This window comes from Octopus bimaculoides, chromosome 21 (assembly GCF_046866305.1).
Source record: "Octopus bimaculoides isolate indiv1 chromosome 21, ASM4686630v1, whole genome shotgun sequence".
In the NCBI taxonomy this organism is placed as follows: Eukaryota; Metazoa; Mollusca; class Cephalopoda; order Octopoda; family Octopodidae; genus Octopus; species Octopus bimaculoides.
In genome coordinates, this window is record NC_142948.1 from 18,777,438 (window position 1) to 18,801,285 (window position 23,848).

The window sequence follows — 23,848 nt, forward strand, 5'->3', positions numbered from 1 at the left end:
CGCGGTCGAAACATGTAAGAAATACGAAAGAAGAACCCCAAATCCTCCCACCGGAGAAACACTTTATGTATTGGAGCCTGGAACATCAGGACACTCATGGACAACCAAAACTGTGACAGACCAGAACATCGAACAGCACTTGTGGGTCGTGAACTGCAGAGATACAGCATTGATGTTGCTGCCCTCAGTGAGACACGCCTTGCTGACACGGGGGAGATCACCGAGGCTGAAGCTGGATACACTTTTTTGGGGTCAGGGAAGGCACTGGATGAATGCAGGGAAGCAGGAGTTAGTTTTGCTATACGCACCACCCTCGTCAAGAACCTGGAGTCCCTCCCAAAAGAAATCAGTGACCACCTGATGGTGATGAGAATTCCTCTCCAAGGCAAGATGCACCTGACACTCACCAGTGCTTACGCCCCCACCGCGACCTACACTCAGGGGCAGAGAGAGCTGTTCTATCAGAACCTCACCAAAGTGTTACGGTCAGTTCCTAAAGACAACCTGCTGATACTCGGGGACTTCAATGCCCATATAGGCAGAGATGCCCAGTCTTGGTCAGATGTCATTGGGCCACATGGCATCGGACATGAGAATACCAATGGTCAACTGCTACTCACCTTCTGCGCTGAACAGAGACTCACCATCAATACTCTATGCCAACTGCCTGACATCCACAAGGCTACCTTGATGCACCCAAGGTCCAAGCATTGACACCTGATTGACTACGTGATCACCAGGCGCTGTGACATCCAGGATGTTCACATCACTAGGACAATGAGGGGAGCTGACTGCTGGACAGATCACCTGCTGTTGAGGTGCAGACTGTCCAGACGCCAGAAAGGTGATGTTAAAAAGAAACTGGACGTCCAGAAACTCAATGAACCAAAAACAAAAGTGACCCTCATTGCCAATCTTGCGAACCAGCTTGAACATCTGCCTACAGAGGGAAACATCGAGAAGGCCTGGGCGAACTTCCGGGATGCAGTGTATGACTCTGCCAGCCTTACCCTTGGCCACACAAAACGGAAACACCAAGACTGGTTTGACAACAACAAGATCATCACCCTCCTCCAGCAGAAGAAAGAAGCCTTCACAGCCTGGCTCAACAACAAAGACTCCCAAGCCAAGCATGACTGCCTCAAGAACATCGGAGGAAAGGTGCAGACTGAGCTGTGACAGATGAAAGACAAGTGGTGGGAAAACAAGGCTGCAAAACTACAGCAGTATGCAGATGAGCACAACTCGAAGAAGTTCTTTGCCAGCCTGAAAGACATGTATGGCCACACGCTAAATGCAATGGCACCTGTGTGCTCTGCCGATAGAACCCTGCTTACTGAGAAGAGCAACAGCATACAGCGCTAGAGTGAACACTTCAGTCAGCTGCTGAACAGACCTTCCGAGATTGACCAGCAGGCCATCCAAGACATGCCACAGTGCCCAGTCCTGGTGTCACTTGATGACCCCCCAACACTGGCAGAAATCCAGGCCATCAAGCAACTACATGTAGGGAAAGCATCTGGTCCTGATGGAATACCCCCAGAGATCTTCAAAGAAGGAGGTGAAGCTGTTGCCATCAAGTTGACTGAGCTGATTCAGCAGTTCTGGGACGATGGGTCAGTGCTGCAGGACTTCAAGGATGCCAACATCGTGCCTCTGTACAAGAACAAGGGGAACAGAGCTTCATGTGACAACCACAGAGGCATCTCATTGCTGAGCATCGCAGGAAAGATCATGGCCCGTGTTTTTCTGAACCGCATCACACACCACCTGCTGGACAAAGTGGTCTCAGAGAGCCAGTGTGGATTTAGGAACAACAGGGGGACAATAGCCATGGTCTTTGCAGTACAGCAGATACAAGAAAAGTGCCGAGAACAAAACCAGAACCTCTACATCCTCTTCCTGGACCTGACAAAGGCTTTTGAGACTGTCAGCCGAGAAGGCCTGTGGGATATCTTGTCCAAGCTAGGCTGCCCACCAAAGCTCGTCAGGATCATCCAGTCATTTCCTGATGGCATGATGGCTTGCATCGTGGAAAACGGAGATGTCTCTGATCCATTCCCGGTCTCCAATGGCATGAAGCAAGGCTGCATGATAGCTCCTACACTCTTCAGCCTCATGTTTGCCACCAATGTCTTCCGCGGCCTGTCAAAGTCTGATGCTGATGTCGCTATTCGCTACAGATGTGACGGCCAATTCTTTGACCCCAGACGTCTGAAGGCAAAAACCGAAGTCCTGGATGCCCTAGTGAGAGACTTCTTGTTTGCAGACGATTGTGCGCTTACAGCATTGACTGAACCAGACCTGCAAGAACTTGCCACTTGTCTCGCAGAAGCAGCAAAATCCTTCAGACTGACCATTAGCCTGCAAAAGACTGAAGTGATGCTTCAGCCTGCACCTGGCCTGACACCTCCTGAGCCTCAGATTGAGATTGAGGGCACAACTCTGAACAACGTGGAGAGCTTTACACACCTGGGAAGCTGCCTGTCCTCAAACTGCAACATGGACCAAGATGTCTCCATGAGGCTTGCAGAAGCAGGAGCTTTGTTTGGCAGACTTTGGACATATGTGTGAGCTGAACAAGGCATCAGACTTTCCACCAAGCTGGCAGTCTATAGGGCAGTCGTCATCACCTCTCTGCTATACGGCTGTGGGACGTGGACGCTGTATAGGAGGCAAATACGAATACTTGACCAGTTCCACCTCCACTGCTTGCGACGAATCATGGGAATTTCTTGGGAGGACAGAGTCTCCAACACGGAGGTGCTCCACGGTACCGAAATGCCCAGGAACAAAGCCCTCATCATGAAGGCCCAGCACCGATGGGTTGGACATGTAGTCCGAATGGACGATGCGCATCTCCCAAAGATGATCTTCTTCTCTTAGCTGGCTTCTGGAGCAAGAAAACCTGGAAGGCCACTGAGGTGATACAAAGACAGCCTGAAAACGTCCTTTGAGGCCTGCGACATCCAGCTGTCCAAAAGGGTGTTAGGCTGTTCGAGGAAAAGAGCCTCAAGAGCCTGGACCAGAAGTGATAAGCCTGAAAAGAGAGGATCTCCAACACTACTTCTGCTGTTACGTGCCCAACATGCCGCCGCGTCCGTCTTTAGGCTCCTCTCCCACCTCCAGCGTCACTGACGTCATTGTCGAACCCCAACAGACTTCCATTATGATGCGTCTATATATATATATCATCATCATCATCATCGTCGTTTAACGTCCGCTTTCCATGCTAGCATGGGTTGGACGATTTGACTGACGACTGGTGAACCAGATGGCGACACCAGGCTCCAATCTGATTTGGCAGAGTTTCTACAGCTGGATGCCCTTGCTAATGCCAACCACTCAGAGAGTGTAGTGGGTGCTTTTACGTGCCACCGGCACGAAGGCCAGTCAGGCGGTACTGGCAACAGCCACGCTTAAAATGGTTCTATTTTATGTGCCGCCTGCACAAGAGCCAGTCCAGGGGCACTGGCAATGATCTCGCTTGAATGTCTTTACACGTGCCACTGGCACAAGTGCCAGGAAGGCGACGCTGGGCACAGGTGCCATCACGATTTCGCTTTCGCTCGCCCCAACAGTTGAGAAGACACTGTGTGCAAGAGAGAAGAACGCCTGTCCTCCACAGCTTAAGTGTCACGGTCGGTCCCCTCAATGGTGAAGATTGGCCTACAAGAGTTCCGGAAAAAGCATTCAAAAGTGTCTGTGCAGTGCCACGTAAAAGCACCCAACACACTCTTCAAACTGACTGGCATTAGGAAGGGCATCTAGCCCTAGAAACCATGCCAGCTCTGGTCAAACCGTCCAACCCATGCCAGCTCTGGTCAAACCGTCCAACCCATGCCAGTTCTGGTCAAACCGTCCAACCCATGCCAGTTCTGGTCAAACCGTTCAACCCATGCCAGTTCTGGTCAAACCATCCAGCCCATGCGTACGAACAGCCATGCTACATGGCAGTGAAACATGGGTTGTAACTGCTGAGGACATACGTAAGCTCGCAAGGAATGAAGCCAGTATGCTCCGTTGGATGTGTAATGTCAATGTGAATACCCGTCAGAGTGTAAGTATCTTGAGAGAAAAGCTGAACATTAGAAGCATCAGTTGTGGCATGCAAGAGAGACGATTGCGCTGGTATGGACATGTGGTGAGAATGGAGGAGGATAGCTGCGTGAAAAAGTGCCACACCCTAACAGTTGAGGGAACCCGTGGAAGAGGTAGGCCCAGGAAGACCTGGGCTGAGGTGGTGAGGCAAGACCTTCGTACATTGGGCCTCACCGAGGCGATGACTACTGACCGAGACCTTTGGAAATGTGCTGTGCGTGAGAAGACCCGGCAAGCCAAGTAAGATCGTTGCCAGTGCCCCTGGACTGGTTCTTGTGCGGGTGGCACATGAGATGCACCATTTTGAGCGTGGCCGTTGCCAGTACCGCCTGACTGGCTCCCGTAGGATTTTCGAGCGAGATCGTTGCCAGTGCCCCTGGACTGGCTTGTGCGGGTGGCACATAAAAGACACCATTTCGAGCGTGGCCGTTTTCGTGCTGGTGACACGTAAAAGCACCCACTACACTCTCTGAGTGGTTGGCGTTAGGAAGGGCATCCAGCTGTAGAAACTCTGCCAAATTAGACTGAAGCCTGGTGTTGCCATCCGGTTTCACCAGTCCTCAGTCAAATCGTCCAACCCATGCTAGCATGGAAAGCGGACGTTAAACGATGATGATGATGATGATGATGATCTATGGAAGCTATAAGGTGTTGTACAAACACTCAGTTCTGAGTGCACTACATCTTACAACAAAAACCTTTGCATCAAGTTCACTGTATACTTTCCTGTTCCTTTGTCATTTATTTAATTTCATATTAAACTCTGTACACAACACTTTACTCTTGAGCACATATATATGCACACATATATATACGCACATATGTATGTGAGGGCTGCAATAGCGAGGAAGGAGTCGCACAAAGCTTTATGTAATAATAGAACTGAGCAAATGAAAGCCAGGTATAACATGAAGAATTGTGCAAAGAGGGTGGTTGCAAGATCTATAAGGAGGCTGAGGAGAGGTTGAGTGGGCTGGATGAGAACCCAGGTAGAGTGTTTAGCTCTATTAAATCATTGAAAGAGATGTTGAGGGAGGAAGATGCATGAGTGGGAGTGATGGAAGGTTGAATTTTAGTGAGGACAGGGGAAGAGTTTGGAAGGAGCAGATGGTAGAAATAATGAATGAGGAGAATGAATGGGACCAGAAGGTGGAAGTCGCTGTGGTGAAGGGGCCAGTGGAGAGGGTCAGTTGGGGGAAGTAGTGGAGGCAATGAAGGAAATGAAAACAGGAAAGGCAACTGGTCCACCAGAAGTAAGTGCGGAAATGATAACTGCAATTGGAGAGATAGGGATAGTTGTGATGATGGAGCTCTGCTAGGGTGTGCTGGATGGAAGAGGAATGCCAAATGACTAAGCACTGTAGTGGGACTGATCTTCAAGAGGAAGGGGGATGCGATGAGTTGTGGGGTGTATAGGGGAGTGAAGTTATTGGAGTAGGCAATTAAGATAATAGAAAGTGTGTTCATCATCATCATCATCATCGTTTAACGTCCGCTTTCCATGCTAGCATGGGTTGGACGATTTGACTGAGGACTGGTGAAACCGGATGGCAACACCAGGCTCCGGAGAATTCGGTGGATGTGGATGAGATGCAATTTGGTTTTATGCCAGGAAGGGGGACAATAGATGCAGTGTTCATTGTAAGGAAACTGCAAGAGGAATACCGAGATAAAGAGCAGGAGCTGTACATGTGCTTCGTTGATCTGGAGAAGGCATTTGATAGGGTTCCTAGGAAGGTGATTGAGTGGGCATTGAGGAAGAGAAGTATACTAGAGGTAACAATAAGGGCAGTGATGAGTTTGTACGAGGAGATAAAGACAAGAGTTAGAATTAGATCAGAGCTGTCGGAGGCTTGCGGTGAAAGTTAGAGTGCATCAGAGATCTGTGTTGTCACTGTTGTTGTTTGCAATAGTCGTTGATGTGGTAATGGAGAGCACAAGAGAGGGATTGATAATCGAGATACCGTATATGAATGAGTTTGTTCTGATGAGTGAGACAATGGAGGGAATGAGGGAGAAGTTTTGGAAATGGAAGGAGGCGTTTGAAAGCAAGGCTTTGAAGGTAAACCTCGGGAAGACAAAAGTGATGGTGAGTGGAGTAGAAGGAGAAGTGTTAGTGAGTAAGGTGGATCTATGTGGTGTATGTGGGAGGAGGGTAATGGCAAATACAGTGTTGTGTACTAGATGTGATAAATAGTTTCATGGCAGATGTACGAAAATGAAGGTGACCCCAAGACTGGCAAGGGAGTTTCTTTGTGGAAGATGTGAGAAAGGAGCTGGAGGGCTGGCAGAACTAGTGGAAACACTATGTGACGAGATGGAAACAATGAGAGGGATTTGTTATTTGGGAGATAGGGTAGATGTAAGTGGTGGATGTGAAGCAGCTGTGATGGCAAGAGCAAGACTTGGGTGGGTGAAGTTCAGGGAATGTGGAGCATTGTGTGAGAGTTGTGTGAGAGCTGCAATGCTATGAGACATGGTGTCTGAGGGAGAGAGAGTTGGTAATTTAGGGGGAGGACCAAGAGAGCAATGGTGAAAGAAATGTGTGGTGTGAAAATGTTTGATAAGAGGATTGGGGACTTAATGGGGATGCTGAAGTTGGAAGAATCAGTGGAATGGCTGGCAAGGGCGAATGGAGTGTGGTGGTATGGGCATGTGATGAGGAGCATGTTCTGAGGAAGGTGCTTGCGTTAGAGGCAAATGGACAGTGAAAGCGAGGTAGACTGAGGAAAATGTGGAGGGGACAGGTGGAGGAGATTCGGAGGGTTGGCTTGAGAAGGGAGGACACCCAAAACCGGGCAAGATGGTGTGAGGGCGGTTGCTATGGCATTGAGGTAGATCCGTCCACCCTACTTAATGGGGACAAAACCCGGATTTAAAACACTGGATGATGATACATTCACAAGTGAATACACACATGTATACACATGCACACATGCATAAGTATCTATACACATATATGTACACAAACACACACACACATATATATACATACACATTCGCATGTATATACACACATTTATACACGCACATATGTATACACGCACATATATACACACACATGCACTGTATCTATACACATATATACACACACATACACACACTCATGTACACATATACACACACATATATACATGCACATATATACATGCACACGTACACACATATATACACACACATGTACACACATATTTATACACATATATACAGAAAACTAGAAATAGATTGAAATAATCAAAACTTCAATCAACTGAGTGAACTACGATATACAAGAAAATTAATGCATTGTACAGAAATAATCTTCCTCAAAAAGACAAGTATTATATTTCAAATTTTTGACAATCCCACATGTTTACGGAGACTTTGGAATGCATCCAAAACAAATTTTAAGTTTCCAATTATGTGATAATGTTTGCTTTCTTAGAATATTAACAGGAACAAACTTCTGTATACCATTTTTTGTTTAATTAATTATCAAATGTTATGAAAAGGCAAAAATCTTAGGTAAGCTTAGTTCTTGTTGTTCATATGTTTATGGAATTATCATGTATCAAGTAAGTATAACGATAACTTCATTTGATATTTTTTGTTATAAACAAATAGGCTATATACTATTTTACAAGCATTTTCAGATGTAGCACGGTAATTAGACATTTTTGTTTCTTTCCATCATACTGAAAATATTTATCTATAAATCTATAACCAAATCAACAAATGATATATATATATATATATATATATATATATATATATATATATATATATATATATATATGACTGACTTCTTACTGTTTCCATCCTCCATATCCACTTACAAGCCTTTGATTGGTCTGGGGCCATAGTAAAAAAAAAACTTGCCTGAGATGCCACACAATAGGACAGAATGCAGAACCATACAGTTGGGAAGCAAACTTTTTACCACACAGTCATGCCTGTGCCTATGTAGATATGTGTGTATATATATATATGTATATATGCATATATATGTGTGTGTGTGTGTGTATATGTATGTGTATTTATGTACATATGTGTGAATATATGTGTGTATGTGTGTATATATGTATATGTGTGCGTGTGTATATTTGTGTGTGTGTGTGTGTGTGTATATATATATATATATATATATATATACACACACACACACGATATCATGATATTTATCGCCATATCAGTATGACTGTTCAACGTTACTACCATTTTAACCCTTGGCAGATCCTCCACCAGCTGATTACCGATGCAGCCTGTACACTGTATATATTGCAAGCAAGGGAGTGAACCCCTACCATCATCTAGCAGATGACGAGATAACAAAACAAAACAGTTTCAGGCTACTTGTGCCCATCTTCAGTCGTGAACACCCTATCATTTTCTATGTCTAACAACTGAAGATGGACACAAGTAGTCCAAAACCATTTCATCTTGTGATCCTATCATCTACTAGAGGATGGTAGAAGTTTGCTTCCCTGCTTGCAAAACATACAGGGTACAGGCTGCACAGGTAACTAGCTGACAGAGAACCTGCCTGGGGTTAAAACAGTAGTAATGTCAAACAACCATATTGATGTGACAGTAACTATTACTTCTTATACATATGTATATGTATGTATATATATATATATATATATATATATATATATATATATATATATATATATATATATATATGCATGCATATAAGTATACATGTTGACAAGTATACACATATTGATATATATATACACACACACATGTACACATATACACATGCATGCACATACATATACACACATGCATATACATAAACATACATAGACATGTGATAAGTGAGTGTAAAAAAGAAAAACAAATAGTATAGGAGAGCAAGAAGGTAAGTTTTCACAAAGGTGAAACAAAAAAGGGTGTTTGACATTTCGGATATTAGCCCTTCATCAGAAAAAAAGAAAGAGGAGTTGTAGAAAGGATGGGAGAAGAGATAAATAGAAAAAAAGTTAGGGACCAGGTTGGAATCCAGTTCTATAGGGAGAAGTTGAGAGGAAGAGGTGGGTTGCTGTGTACATCTCTGTAAAGAGATTAGCAGTGGGGTGGGGGGCATGTGAGCAGTGTAGGGTATAGGTGGTTGGCTGGTGGTAAGTGGAGTTGAGGGGATAAGAATGTGGTAAAAGTGTGATGGAGGTGTGGAGGGGGAATAAATGGGGGAAAATTGTGAAGAAAACGGTGTAGTAGGTGAGAAAATATAAAATGTACAAATCCAGAGGAAAAGTTACAAAGTTTATATAAAGTAGAAAAAATTAAAGGTTAGGTATAATATCCAGAAAGAGAAATTGATCATGAAAGGGTATAAGAAAATGGGAGAGAAAATAAGAACAGAATGGTTAAGAAATATGTGTGTATATATAAAGCATGTGGAATAACTGATGCAAAAATGAGAAGTGCAAAAGGAAGTGATAATTATAAAAAGGAAGTAAAAAGGAATGTAAAAAAGGATGGTATAAAACCTGTACAGAGCAAAGCTATTTTACATAAAACTGGTATTAGGTACTGTATTGAGTGTCCCAGAACCAATCATTTCAATTTATAGTTCATCTTAGAATTGTCCAAATTATGAATATACCCAATTAGTGAAACAGAGAGCCTAAAGCCTGGATTGGGGGAGTTCCTATGCACAGAAAAGTATAAAATTTACTACTATTGTAATTACTTAACATATATATACATTTGTACGTATGTGTTGCCTATTCAAAGGGCAACCTACAAGAATCCAATAGTTACATTCAAGTGGTGGGGACTTGAGGCAAACAGGTTTGTTAGCTACCCTGTGTGCTGTAGTAAGTACTGAGACATGCCCGGTGAGTAACTTTGCAGGCCAAGTTGAGATCTACTTAGATCCATTAAGTTCCCAGTAAGTATTTACTTCCAGCGGTAGTATGCCTCCTCTCAAGTTCTCTTGCAGCAGACACTAGGGCATGTACAATCTAGTTTGGGGTTTCAAGGATCTGCAAAAAGAACTCTCTGGTGTTAGTGCTCACACTAGATGAGAAGGCAGGCCATACCAAATCACCTGTCTCCACCTCCTCTTTCCTCTACAGGAGTAATTTCTCCACCCTCCTGGCTGGGGGTCAGGGTTCACAGTTTCATGTCCATATAGTGTAGTTCACAGTTCAAGGCTGAACTACATATAGACACCTAGAGGTGTCACCCATCCATCCAGTGCTTCCACAATTCATTTGCTTGAGAAAACCCCAAGACCTGGTTGGCCGAATACTGCCCCTGTTCCATGTGGGGCTGGAACATTGCCATGGTGAATTGATGTCCTCATAACTCAATGGGGTTAGACAAATTCTCACTATCACCCAACATGTTAAATAGGTAAACATTTGATGAATTCCTGCCACAAATACTGGTAACTTCTGCCAATTAAATATAAAATATAGATATATATTTATATATAAAAACACACACATCGTGTATTCTTTTATTTGTTGCAGTCATTTGACTGCAGCCATGCTGGAGCACCACCTTTAGCCAAGCAAATCGACCCCAGGATTTATTCTTTGTAAGCCTAATACTTATTTTATCAGTCTCTTTTGCCAAATTGCTAAATTGCTAAATTGCCAAATTGCTAAATTACACCAACATAGGTTGTCAAGCAATGTTGGGGGAACAAACACACACATATATATATGTGTATATATATATATATATGTATATATATATATATATATGTCTACCAAATCCACTCACAAGGCTAAAGTAGAAGACACTTGCCCAAGGTGCCATGCAGTGGGACTGAACCCAGAACCATGTGGTTGGTAAGCAAGTTACTTACCACACAGCCACTCTTGCGCCTATTGAGACGCTTACAGCATCTAGGTTTCCCAAGTGGCCACCCATCTAAGTACTCACAAGGCTCGACATTGCTTAACTTTGGTGATCAGATGATCTAAACATGAATATACAATAGAAAAACCACACAACTGCAGTGTTTGTCTCAAGAAAGCATCTCATACAGATGTATAGTACAAAAAGCACAGAATATCAATAACAGACAAAAATTATCCAGTGGTGATGATGATGTTGCTGAGTCCAGATTTCTATATATCTGTGCATCATCAGGAGCAAGCCATCCACAAGCAACCAAATGTTTAGACAAATTTAACCTCTACTGCAAAAAAAAAAAAAAAAAAAAAAAAAAAAAAGTGATTAGCAAATCACTGGTGTTGGAATAATACTGCTTCCATCACTAATAACGAACTTTTACCAAGCCTGCTGGCTATTTGCAACACCAGCTATTTGTTAAACACAATTTTTCTATATCAGTAGAGGTTGAGTTTGTTTATTCATGCAGTTGCTTGTGGGTGCTTGCTACTAAGGACACAAAAATATGCAGAAATCTGGATTTAGCAATTCCATTGTTACTGCTGGATGATTTTCATCTGTGCTTTTTAGCATAATACGTGTGTAAGATGTTTTCTCAAGATGAATATTGCAGTTGTGTGACTTTCTACAGTACATCCACATTAAGTTAGATATACAGAATGCTATTTTGAAATGATAATGATTCTATCTCTAATAATTGTATGTGAATAATATTTGTTTTATTGTAGAATACTTTATTTAGTATTTTATCTGTGGAAGAGAATATAAATGTTCTTTTATATAACCATTTTATCACTGACATATTGCTGGCATTTGCTATATTTATGTATGTATATGCATTTGTGTCTTTTATGTACATCAGTCAAATGTAGCTATTGTTTTTAATCCGAATGTCTATATCTGGAAATGGTATTGTATTAGCATTGTTCTAAATGTTGAATTTTAATATTGATTTGATCACTATGTCCTTTAATTTCTCATTGTCTTCTGAAGTGTCCATTTCGACTAGTATATCATCTATGTATGTAATATATGTAACCTATAGCAACTGGGGTTTTTTTGTTTGTTTATAGAGCTTAACCTTGTGGGCAGTGAAAAGGGACTAATTGGTTTTTTGCAGGTTATTAATATTTTGGGGTTTTTTAAAAATTATTTTGCTGACATCAGAGGTGGCTTTATTTAAGAATGTTTGAATGCATTATCCAATATAATTTTGATAGTTTTTGATACTAGAACATTATTAAAATGACTTTCTATAAGGCAGATACAGAGAGTACCTATTTCTAAATTATCAAGAAGTCCTCAAAAAGATTAAATTAGAACATAGTATTATTTTCAATATATCAAATCTAACAGAAAAACTGTTCGACATATATAGAAATATAAAACAAAATAGCAAAATCAAAAAATGTAGAATAGAATTCCTGAAGAAATTGATGGAAAGAGAAAGACACAAAGCAAGTTAAGTGATAGAAATTATAGAAGCTAAAATTATATGGTTGCAGAAGGAAGGAGATAAATCAGTGAGAGAAACATTTATAAACAATGTGTATATGTAGCTCCAGATAATATATAGATATCACTTTCTAGATATGTTATATAAATAAAGTAAGTAAACTACAGAAAAGAAAGTTCATACCACCCACACAAGAAGATAAATTTAATAACTTATCTTCCCCACACTCAATCAGAACTGGTGCTGCCAAGCATTTGGTTCTGGCCCCCACTCTACACATCAATGACTTACTAACCACCACATCCAGCAACACCCACTCTTATGCATATGACATGACCCTTTTTCACCCGGCTCTAGACTTTGCTAATCATACACATGCCAAACCAGCATTGATTCTATAAACAGAGACCATGAGAACATCGTACAGTGGGGTCTTGTCAACCTCAGGCATTATTCATATCACCACTCTCTCTTAACATGAGTGAAACTCAGCTAGAACCCTCACAATCACTCTAACTGTTGAGCCTCACAATCACCGAGGACCTCTGCTGGTGAAACACATCTCAATGACCAGTCTTTCTCTTTAGAGGCAGAAGATATTTCAAGCCCCCAGTTGCTGACACTCTACAAGGCCACAATGGAGTATTGCTCTCACATCTGGGATGGTGTTGTTGCTACACATATTGACATCCCAATTACATCCAAAGAAAGGCTGCTTGGATGATCAGCATATCATCGCGAATGAACACACTTGTCTCTACTCTTTATTTTGTTTCTACTATACTGGCCTCTACTCCTCAAAATTTATTGATCTCACACCTCCACCACTCAGGCTTCCCTGACACCAGTGTATCCACCTCTCATCACCCACAGTGCATCCGTTAGCTTGTCCACCCCTCCCAAGCACTAACCACTACATCCAATCTCTTATCTCCAGAACATCAATCCTCTGGAGCCTTCTTCCTTTTCATATCCTTCTTGCAAGTGTTGACCTGCAGCATTAACACTATTATTTTCACCAGCCTGAGGGGACCTGCAAATGTCATGGACTGTATCCAATCCTCCAGACTCAGCAAGTATATAAATACACTTAATACAGATCAGGTCGCGATGCTCGATCTTGGTTCCAACTTCAATCTGCAACCAAAATACGTCCCAAACAAGAAAAAAGTTGAAATTAAACTATTATATCAAAAGTGAGAAAATCCCTGGAATAAAAAAAAAAAAACATTGGCGTTTAACTCCAAAGGCTTACTTCGCGGCGATTGTAACAAAAATAGATATCTACACAAGAATAACTAAATACTCAAGCCGTACACACCTTAAAACATGGCCATAAATAAATGTGATACAAGCAATATGTTCGTAATCATATACCCACACACACATATAAATGCATACACACAAATATAGATATGGTCTCCTTTAAATCACTCTCCAACATTTGAAAACAGGTGGATAAGTCAACTAAATTACCTCAATCGTAAGTTCACGCGATCAGAGCCAATCTACTTCTAAACAACAAAATCTTCCATATAAATATACGCAAGCGATGAGAACTCATACAAGAAGAAGTATAACGTTTTCAAGAATTTATTTAGAAAATAGATATTTTTTGAAGGATCTCGAAATTTTTCCATAAATGAAGCTTTTCAATGTACATTTTCCGAGCTTATGTCAACTGAAAATTAATTCTTTGGCTTGATTTGGTCCATTCACTTAGAGTTAGTTCCCCTCCTTCTTTATGCGACAATCGAAAATGCAGTTTTTTTTCTAAGTTTTATCACACGAAATTAACCGAAAAATTGCAATACCTAACGTTTTATAAGCGCGATTTATAAAATATCCACAATATTTCACGATTTTCTTCATGTATAGTTTTGTGAAAAAAAAAAAGGTGTAGAAAGACATTTTGTGATGATTTAAATTAATATTTATGAATTAACAAGAAAATGAAGTTTCCACTTGTATTTTTGTTATTTACTTATGTTGTAACGGTGTATATATATGGTCAGAAAGCCCACACCAATGAAACTAAAAGTGTTTGAAATCTATGTCAATAACAAAAAAAAAAAAAAAAAAGCTGAATAATTTTCCTATTATTCGAAGTATTATTCCATTTGGTAAATTATTAAACTTCAATTAGGTAAAAATGGTTTACAACTGTTGCAGCAGTTTTCATTTTAGTTCAAAATCAATCAAAAATATATTTACAACTTTACCTAACGTTTCTATAAAATATATTTGTGAAAGTTAATTAGCAGCAAAAAAAATGTAAGTCGTGCCAAAAAGAAAGCCGTTGGGCGTGTCCTAGTTTTAGGTTTCCTTCTCTCTAACTTTCATATTTATTTCGACTCTCTAATCTTTCGCCTTAATTCTCACCCACGATCTCGCCATTAAGCAAACACACCTGGTGAGAAAGTTGAAAGAAGGAAGCACAAGCGGCGATGGAGAAAGAGAAACACGAAAAAAGCTAGGGAGTGGTAGAAAGTGAGGATGTATGTAGCCACATATATATATATATATATGTGTGTATGTGTATACATATATAGATATATATATATATATATATATATATATATATATATATATAATATATATATGTGTGTGTGTGTATGCGTCTGTCTGTAATGATAGCCGGAGAAAATGAACAATAACAAATATACCTAGAATTGCGACGTTTGGTGAATCTGAGCTGGTTGAACAAAATAAGTTCCTCCACAGTAAGATTGCGGTGCGAAAGAAGAGAGTCACGTGATTAAAATTTCGCTCTCGATTTCACTCCCACCTCTTCAAGCTTTTACTTTCTTTCTCTTTCTCAGTTTTCACTCCCCTTCCTTGTTTCTCCCTGTTTCCGTTTTTATTCTTTTTCTATTCACGTTTTTTTCCTCCTACCCTCTTTGTTCTATTTATCTATCTTTTTTCCCACTTCCGTCGTCAAAATTCTCTCACCCCACACCGTCTTTCTTTATCGTTATTTCCCTCTCTCTCTTAATTCATTACTTAGCTCTCTCCCTCCCAATCTCCCTTTCTCACTTTCTCTTTCTATCTTTCTCTCTGCTCTCTTGCTCGACTGGTTTGTCGACTTGTCTTCTACTGTGGTCGATTCTAAATATCTCTTGTTGAGCGTCAGGTCAAACTCGATCTATCAAGGTTTATGATCAAAAGCGCTCTGTCTGGGACAATTCCATTTCCCACGCTGTATCTCTTGGTCTATATTACCCAAAGTGTCCTTTTTTTTTTGAAGATGGTTGGGTTTTATTGCAGTGGGGGTGGGATTTGGTTGTTGATCACAAAAATGCCTTGTATGTGTTTTGAGTAGTAGGTAGATATGACAAAAGTCTTCGTTTCGAGTCGGTGTGTTTGTAGTTTGTAGATTATTTGGTGCTATCCCATAGTTTTTACGGAGGCGGGGCTCTGCTCGAATCATGACATAACCAGTTGAGGGGATGTTACCCCGGCAACTCTTTCGGTTGCATGTTTTCAATGTGTAACATTACGATTTTTGCGAAAAAAAATTCAAATTTTCCTTATTTTTAAATCTTGTCCCACCCCCATCCACTTCTTTTTTTTATTAGACTGCTGTCATACTGGGGCATCGCCTTGAGGTTTTAGTTGAATGAATCGACACCAGTACCTATTTTCTTTTAAAACCTGATACTTATTCTATCGGTTTTTTTGCCGAATCGTTAAGTTATGGGTACATAAACTCACCAACACCGGTTGTCAAACGGTGGTGGTGGACAAACACAGATATATATACGACGGGTTTCCTTTCAGTTTCCATCTGCCAAATCCACTCACAAGGCTTCGGTTGGTCCGGGGCTATAGTAGAAGACACTTGCCCAAGCTGCCACGCAGTAAGACTGAGCTCAGAACTTGGTGGTCAGGAAGCAGACTTTTTACCAGACAGCCACGCCTTCATAATTTTTTCAACCTTTATCATTTTTATTATTATTATTATTATTATTCTCTTTGTATGAAAAGGTGGTCAGTATGATTAGGTAGAGAAAAAAAGTTTTCATGATTTCAAAATAATTCGAAATCGAAAAAGTTACGCGCAGTTTTGTGCTGCGCGAGGTAAATGACACCTGACTGTATGTGAGTACTTGTGTGTGTGTGCATAAATTATGAAAACTGCTTTCGTGTTACATGGGTGTGTAGGAAAAACATTTACCATGGAAAAACTACACAGTAATTATCGTAATAACTCCGTCACGTGATCCGCGCCTAGTAAGGCAAACAAGTTTATGTTAGCATCTTTCTCTTCTTCTCTATTCTTTCTTTCAATTATCTTTACTCTCTCTTTCAATAATCTGTATGTAAAATATAACTTTATATCAACTTTACACATGCACACACACACAAGCTGCCATGTGTCTCGCACATAATTTCCCTCTGATTTCGAAAATTATTTTGCAATTTTGAAAAAAAAAAATTACTGGATCATACCGTCCGTGTTTTCAAATACAAATAAAAGCAAGTTTGAAAAGAGTCTTTAAATAAAGTGGCAGTGAGGGAGTTACAAAAACAATGAGATTTTGATTTCTTTCTTTTTTTTTTTTTGTCAGAATCGTTATCTTGCATGTTGAAAGTATATAACTCGGAACATCTTGTAGAAAAACATAAAACAACAACAAAAAGTTATAACCGGTTATATCATGTACTTCAATCAGAAATCTGCCTTTTCAGATACAGTACAAGAACTGCATTATTCTATGTATTTCAAAGGCGCATGGCTTGGTGGTTAGGGTCGTCAGTTCGATTCAAGGCGGCGCGTTGTGTCCTTGAGCAAGACACTTTATTTTACATTGCTCCAGTCCATTCAACTGCCAAAAATGAGATATACCTGTAATTCGATGGGCCAGCCTTGTTACATTCTGTGTCATGCTGAACCTCCTTGCAAACTACATTAAGGGTACACTTGTCTGTGGAATGCTCAACCACTTGCACATCTTTGCTCACAAGTTGGCAGTCATCAGACTGTTAGATAAAATGTATAACACTCAGCTGTGTGTTGATGAGAAAATTTTGAAGGCTATATTGAAGTATGAATAAATTACATGACTGTTCTCAGTCAATATAATAATTATTTGATGATTTGGATATGAATATATTTTATGTCTCTTGTGTATATTTATGCATGCATCTTAGAAAGAAAGTAGACAAGATATGAGAGATATGTATGCGGGTAAATTATTGAGACATGGTCTTAAATAACGTGGGTTAGTAACAAAGTCTCCAGTCACATTTATATATTATCTCTGGCTAGTTTTAAAATGGCACATGATCTTGAACCATCTGTTTGTATTTTGGCATGAAAACCAAGACAGCTCTTTTCTACTGACATTCTATCACAGCCAACTCAAGATATTGTTGGTTGTGGTATGTGTCAGTAAGCATGTTAGTTATTTGCACAGGCAATTTAATGCTTGCTGTTATAAAACTGCCAAATATGGTAATATTGGACACGCTGCAAATCTGCATCTTAACAGAGATGCTGTATAATTGACTCCAAGGAGAGATCTGCTGCAAATGTTTGCTGTATTTTTTCCAAACCCACAGCAATCAACTTTGTTTTTCAGTTTTTTGAGGTCAATAAATGAAGTACCAATCTAGAAGATGGATTTGTGAAATTGTTAGAGTGGTGAATTGTCTTGTGGTGTCATTTCTGGCTTCTTATATTCTAAAAGTAACACCTGTGACAATATTGGTGCCAAGCCGACCCAGAACTTTCTTTTCCTTGGATAACATTGTTGGTGCTGAGAGGGGAAATGTGTATGCAGGACTATCTGCATCTTAGAGAAAAACTTTCCAGGAGCAGATTGATAGCCTTATGAGACATGAAGATACAGATACAACTGTGTAAAAAGATCAGCACACACACCGTAACATATGTATGATTCATCCTATAAAACAAGGCAATGATTCAGGTTCCATTTCTGGTTACAACTTATTTTACTTACTCTGGTTTTACCTCCAACAATTCCCATTTCCCCACCTACTAAAATATATTAAGGTTTATCTCCAAACAAAAGATGTTTCTGATCAAACAACTAACTTTTGCCATCTCATAATCGCATGGGATAAATATCTATCAAAATGTGCAAAAAGATATTCTATACATTTTCATCAGACTGAGACAAAATCATTAGAGTGGTGAACAGAATAGCTGCAGTATTCAGTATTGCTCTGAGTTTCATACCTTGTCGAGGTTAACTTCACTTTCCAATCCAGAACAATAAAATAATGTACTGATAAAGTACTGAGAGGATTTGATATTCCTGCAGAGCTTTCTAACTATGAATGGAATTCTAACAGAAGATGGTCAACATCACTAATCCAACACCTAATTCTCAACAAAGTGAAAGTTTTTGATGTGGCTAGTTATATATCAATATTGATTGTATTATATACCAAGATCAACCAAAAGATTTAAATAACAAAACAAGTTAATATGCTTATTCTAGATTATTTAAACCACTAATAGACATGTATATTGAACCTCATATAACCAAGTGAAGTTTCAGTTCTTCACCAATATACAGGAGCAGTTAAGGTACAGCCTTTATCACAACCAACAGAAACATGAAACAGCAATAGTGTCATATTGGGAAAATTACGAACTGCCTATCTTGGAAGGAAACACTTCTCCCATATGCTGAACAGTCAGCTCTTTGCCATCTACACAAGGCTCTAGTGTATACTTTGAAATTCAGATCTGATTGCCATTCACCAAAAAACTTTCACAACACCTGGTCTCCTTCAACATGTCTAGACTGAAAAGGCTATTCCTCTTGTCTGCATCTTCCAGTATATAGCTGACATCAAATATATCAAGGCGCTTGAAATGTAGCTACATATACCCTCACTCATGTGAATACACTCATAATTTTGCCTCCACCTCTGGCTTTCTCTTCCCCAGACCACATCCCTGCTCACTACTATCAGGGTGGAGATGGCTATCCACAAGTGTGAGTTAGAGTGGCCGTTGCAGTGCATCTCCCTTGCCATCTTCCAGGGCAATGCCTTTACCATTTTGTCTGCTGGGACCATGCGGTAGTCTGAATTTCAGGAAATTGAGAGGATGGAAGAATTTTGTAGTTTACTACATGAACAATAAACTTTTAGAATCCAATACACTAGATCACAGCTTACCAAGAGAGTGACAGTGTCCTCCCAACCATGAAATTTGTCACCTTCTTTAACATTTCAGCAAATGTCTCTTCCTTCTTTAGTTTAGATTTGGAACGAATACTCCACCAGTCATAAATATCTTTTTACATCTCAAAATTGCCATCATGAGATTTTTAATGTACTCTATTATTTATCACACCAGAGCATCAGTTTATATTGGCACACTTCATTTGGACAGATATCAAGAAAACCACTTGAGAGTGGTCCAGGAACTGCATCACATGTCAGCAAGCAATAGTACATCACCATGTCAAGTCACTGTTTCATGTGATATGAGATTTAAGTATATACGCATGAATCTTATAGGAACACTTCCTCTTTCACATAGACATAGTTATACACCTACCTGTATCATAGTTATATGAGATAATTCCAGACTACTTCACAAGTAATACTCTATAGATCCAACTTTAAGTTGTTGTTCCATACAGTAATATTGGCGATAATTTAAGTCATACCAATTATTTTGTGAAATATGATACTTATGGTATGACAACCAAAAATACCAGTGTCATGTTCACCAATGCTACTCCTGGAGGCAAACAAGCATATCTTTTTAGGAAAACTTTAGATAAAAATGAATTTATGGATTGAAGTTGTACAAAGTCCAGGGACCCCCATATAATCCCAGATCTGTAGAACATATCCATTTGAGAGCACCCCCTGTACAGACAGGAACTGTATTGTGTGTAAAATAAATCCACAGATAAACTGTAAAAGTAGAAATGTTTTCTATAGCATATGATGTACTGAGGGATGGGCCAGAAACAGGACAACAACCTAGTCTGAAGAAACAGCAAGTAGCATAGGTGAGCAGATAAGTGAACACTGGCAGGAACTCAGGTAGGAGGAAAGCTCACCAGTGCTCAACCAACATGCTCAATTAGAACATAGAAGTTCAGTTGACAACATAGCTGTTAGGATCTTATTGACACATAGAACAGATATGACACTCAAAGAGATTACGAAGGCCACACACATAAAACCTCAACAGAAAATAGAAATGGAATACTAACACCTCTCCCACACTACACAACCTGACAACTGAAGACAGAATGACGAAAAATAAATAAATGAAATGGATACTAACAGTGTAATATACAAACCCTTATAAATGCACACAAGACACACATACACATATTAAAGACATAAGGAAATAAGAAGAGAAAAATAAATAAATTAGTAAATAAACAAAAGACACAATTACAGTGTAACATAGAAACCCATATACACGCGAATGGGGGACACACACTAGACACACACACACACACACACACATGTAAAAGCATGTGCAGATTGAGATACATACCACAGAAGGAAAAAATGGAATAAGCAGGACAAGAGGAGACACACTGGACAGAGGGTCACTGATAAAATCACAGAATATGTGATGAAAGAACTTTGACAGGCATAAAGAAAGGCTAAAGACCCACCCACTTCGGTCATAAATGACCATGGGATTGCACCTAGGAAGTTACCCTCCACGGCACAAGTCCAGGCAAAGTTGTGAATGGAAGACCAGCATTCACCCATGCATACCAACCTCCCCTCTCCGTGCCACGGGTATTATCCAAGGGAAAGGCAAAGGCTGATAGAGCTTGGCACAAGTGACAGCACAACTCATTTCTACAGATGAGTGAACTGGAGCAATATGAAAAAAAGTGTCTTGCTCAAGAACACAACACACAGCCAGGTCTAGGAATCAAACTCACTACCTCAAGATTGTGAGCCTCATACTCTAACCACTGAGCCATGCACCTAAACTAAAGATAGTACAAATAAAACCTAAAGTGAACAACAAATAAATATTCTGTGTTTAATTGGCAACAAAAAAATTATCATCCCCAAATATAACAATATATATATATATATATATATATAAACTGATTATCTCCTTCAGTAAAAGTTTCACATTAATTTGTAATACACCTCATAATAAAACAGCTGAGCAATCGAAAATAATGTCCTATGTGATTGAAGAACAAGATGTCATCATCTGCAGATAACACTACCATAGAAAAAGCAATTCAATTTTTGAAATTTTTTTGTAATGCATGTATTTTTCAATAAAATTTTTTTTAATTATTGTATTTAATTATGACAGCTGGAAATGATCTCACAACAGTACAGCTGAAATTTTATCACACAGAGAGTAAAATTATCATTGACAAAGTTGGTAATTAATTTTTGTGCCCAGCCAATAAGTGTCCAAGTTTGACTATTATTTTAGTTGTCATCAGTGCTTCTGTTATGTCAGAAAACTAAGAAAAGAGAGAAAAACCTCTGCTCCAACTGAGTACAAGAATGCAATTTATTAGCGTAAATTGAACATTTTACTTTGCTAACCCAGGAACCCTTTAACATTTAAACCAGTCAAGATCTAACCTCTTACACCTACCCTACAATGTCATTCTAAAAATATACAATCACACCATCGAAATCTCAAAGTCATAAGATAATGATTATTGGTGGTCGTATCTGTGGTGGTAGTCATGGGGATGGCATTGATGTTGGTGGTGATAGTAGTAGCAGTTATGCTGATATTGGCAATGTTGATGGTGGTGGTAATTGTGTCAATGCTCATGATGTAGTTGTGATGGTTGTGATAAAAATGGTAGTGTTGCTGGTGGTAATGATGGTGATAGTTGTAATGATGGTGGTGGTTTAGGTGTTGTTGCAAGTAGCAGTGGTAGTTATGTATTAGTGTTCTGACCTCAATTGGACCTCACTTAAAAGATTATAGCCCAAGGTGTTGCCACCTGAAGATTCAAAACAACGTGAATAAATAAGCATTACATTTGACAAAATAATCTGAATGCTAAAGGGTAAAACATGCACTTACTTATCATGAAAATAATTTTGTTTACAAAAACAATACTGTAAACATGGTATACAAAACTATTCCAATCACAGCTGCACTGGCTTGGTAATGAAATAGCATTGAATTATGACTTTCTGTTACTTAAACTTGAGTGTGAACTGTGAAGTATTTGTGTGGGTGGGAAATAAAAATAATGCAATTGCTTAGTAAAACAATTTTTAAAAATCATCAAAAGCTTAATAAAACATTGGAGAATAATTTCTAGTTTTTGTGACTCATCAGGATTTCTTGTTAAGAAATATATGTCTCAGGGTTTTATACAGTTCTTTTTTATTTTTTTCCATCAACAAAAGAATCTTTACCCTATAATGTCCACTTGAAGAATTGTCACCTGAGCCTACTCCACATGAAGAATCACAGTCACAGCTTATACCGTCTGAAGAATTGTCACCTGAGCCAAACCAACATGAAGAATCACAGTCACAGCTTGTACCACCCAAAGACTCATCACCTCAGCACTCAATGAATATTAATTTGTATAATTAGGATAACATAAATATATTCTTTTGTATTATACATCTTCATTGTGAATGTTTAAATAAAAGTTAGTAAATATTATTGTTCCAAAACTAATTGAAGCTAAGATAATTATATAGAATAATTATATGGAATAAATTGCCAGATGTTAACTATACATTATATACATTGTTAGTGTTTGGCCCAAGATCAGAACTAGTTGAGCAGACCTGTGATGAAAGAAGTTCTTGCCATAAACATCTCACCTCACTTTTCTCTATGGCAAAGCATGCATTCCATCACATACTTATTTTAGATGGCAGTGTGTTGTTTGATGAAGATTTGACCACTATTTCAAGCAGTTCTTGTGATGGCATAGTGATTCCTTTGATTATTAGTGGTTGTATCTGTGGTGGTAGTCATGGGGGTGGCACTGATGTTGGTGGTGATAGTAGTAGCAGTTTTGCGTATGTTGATGATGGTGATGGTGGTGGTAGTTGTGTCAATACTCATGATGTAGTTGTGATGGTTGTGATAAAAGTGGTAGTGTTGCTGGTGGCAATGATGGTGATAGTTGTGATGATGTAGATAATGATGGTGGTGGTTATGTATTAGTGTTCTGATCTCAACTGGACCTCACTTGAAAAATTATAGCCCAAGGTGTTGCCACCTGAAAATTCATCATCTCTGGATACCCTACCTGAATAATGATACCCTTACAAAGTATTTATAATGCTGGTACTGGTGCTGTGCTGGTGGGGACGTCTGTGAATGTGATGATGATGGCAGTTTTGGTTGTGTTGTTGTTATTGGGGTTGTAGTGATGATGGCAGCAAGGTATCAGTGAAATAAGTTAGGTTCTGATTCCACCTTAACCCCATCTGAAAAATTACCTTTCCAGG

At 39.5% G+C, this 23,848-nt stretch overlaps 2 protein-coding genes across 8 annotated transcripts in view; one reads left to right on the forward strand and one right to left on the reverse strand.

The window, feature by feature from the left end:
* The window catches only part of LOC106869944 (annexin-B12), a 214,203-nt gene extending 199,031 nt beyond the window's left edge, over nt 1-15,172 (reverse strand). For all 7 annotated transcript variants that reach the window (XM_089338826.1, XM_089338823.1, XM_089338824.1 and 4 more), the window contains exon 1: nt 15,079-15,172. The gene's annotated coding sequence lies outside the window, so the exon portion shown is untranslated. The remainder of the gene's footprint in view (nt 1-15,078) is intronic.
* Nucleotides 97-714, forward strand: LOC149131503 (protein CFDP2-like). Its single transcript, XM_089339502.1, has one exon. It carries the CDS (start codon nt 97-99, stop codon nt 712-714), a length of 618 nt encoding a protein of 205 aa, XP_089195628.1.
* Nucleotides 15,173-23,848: the final 8,676 nt, after the last annotated feature.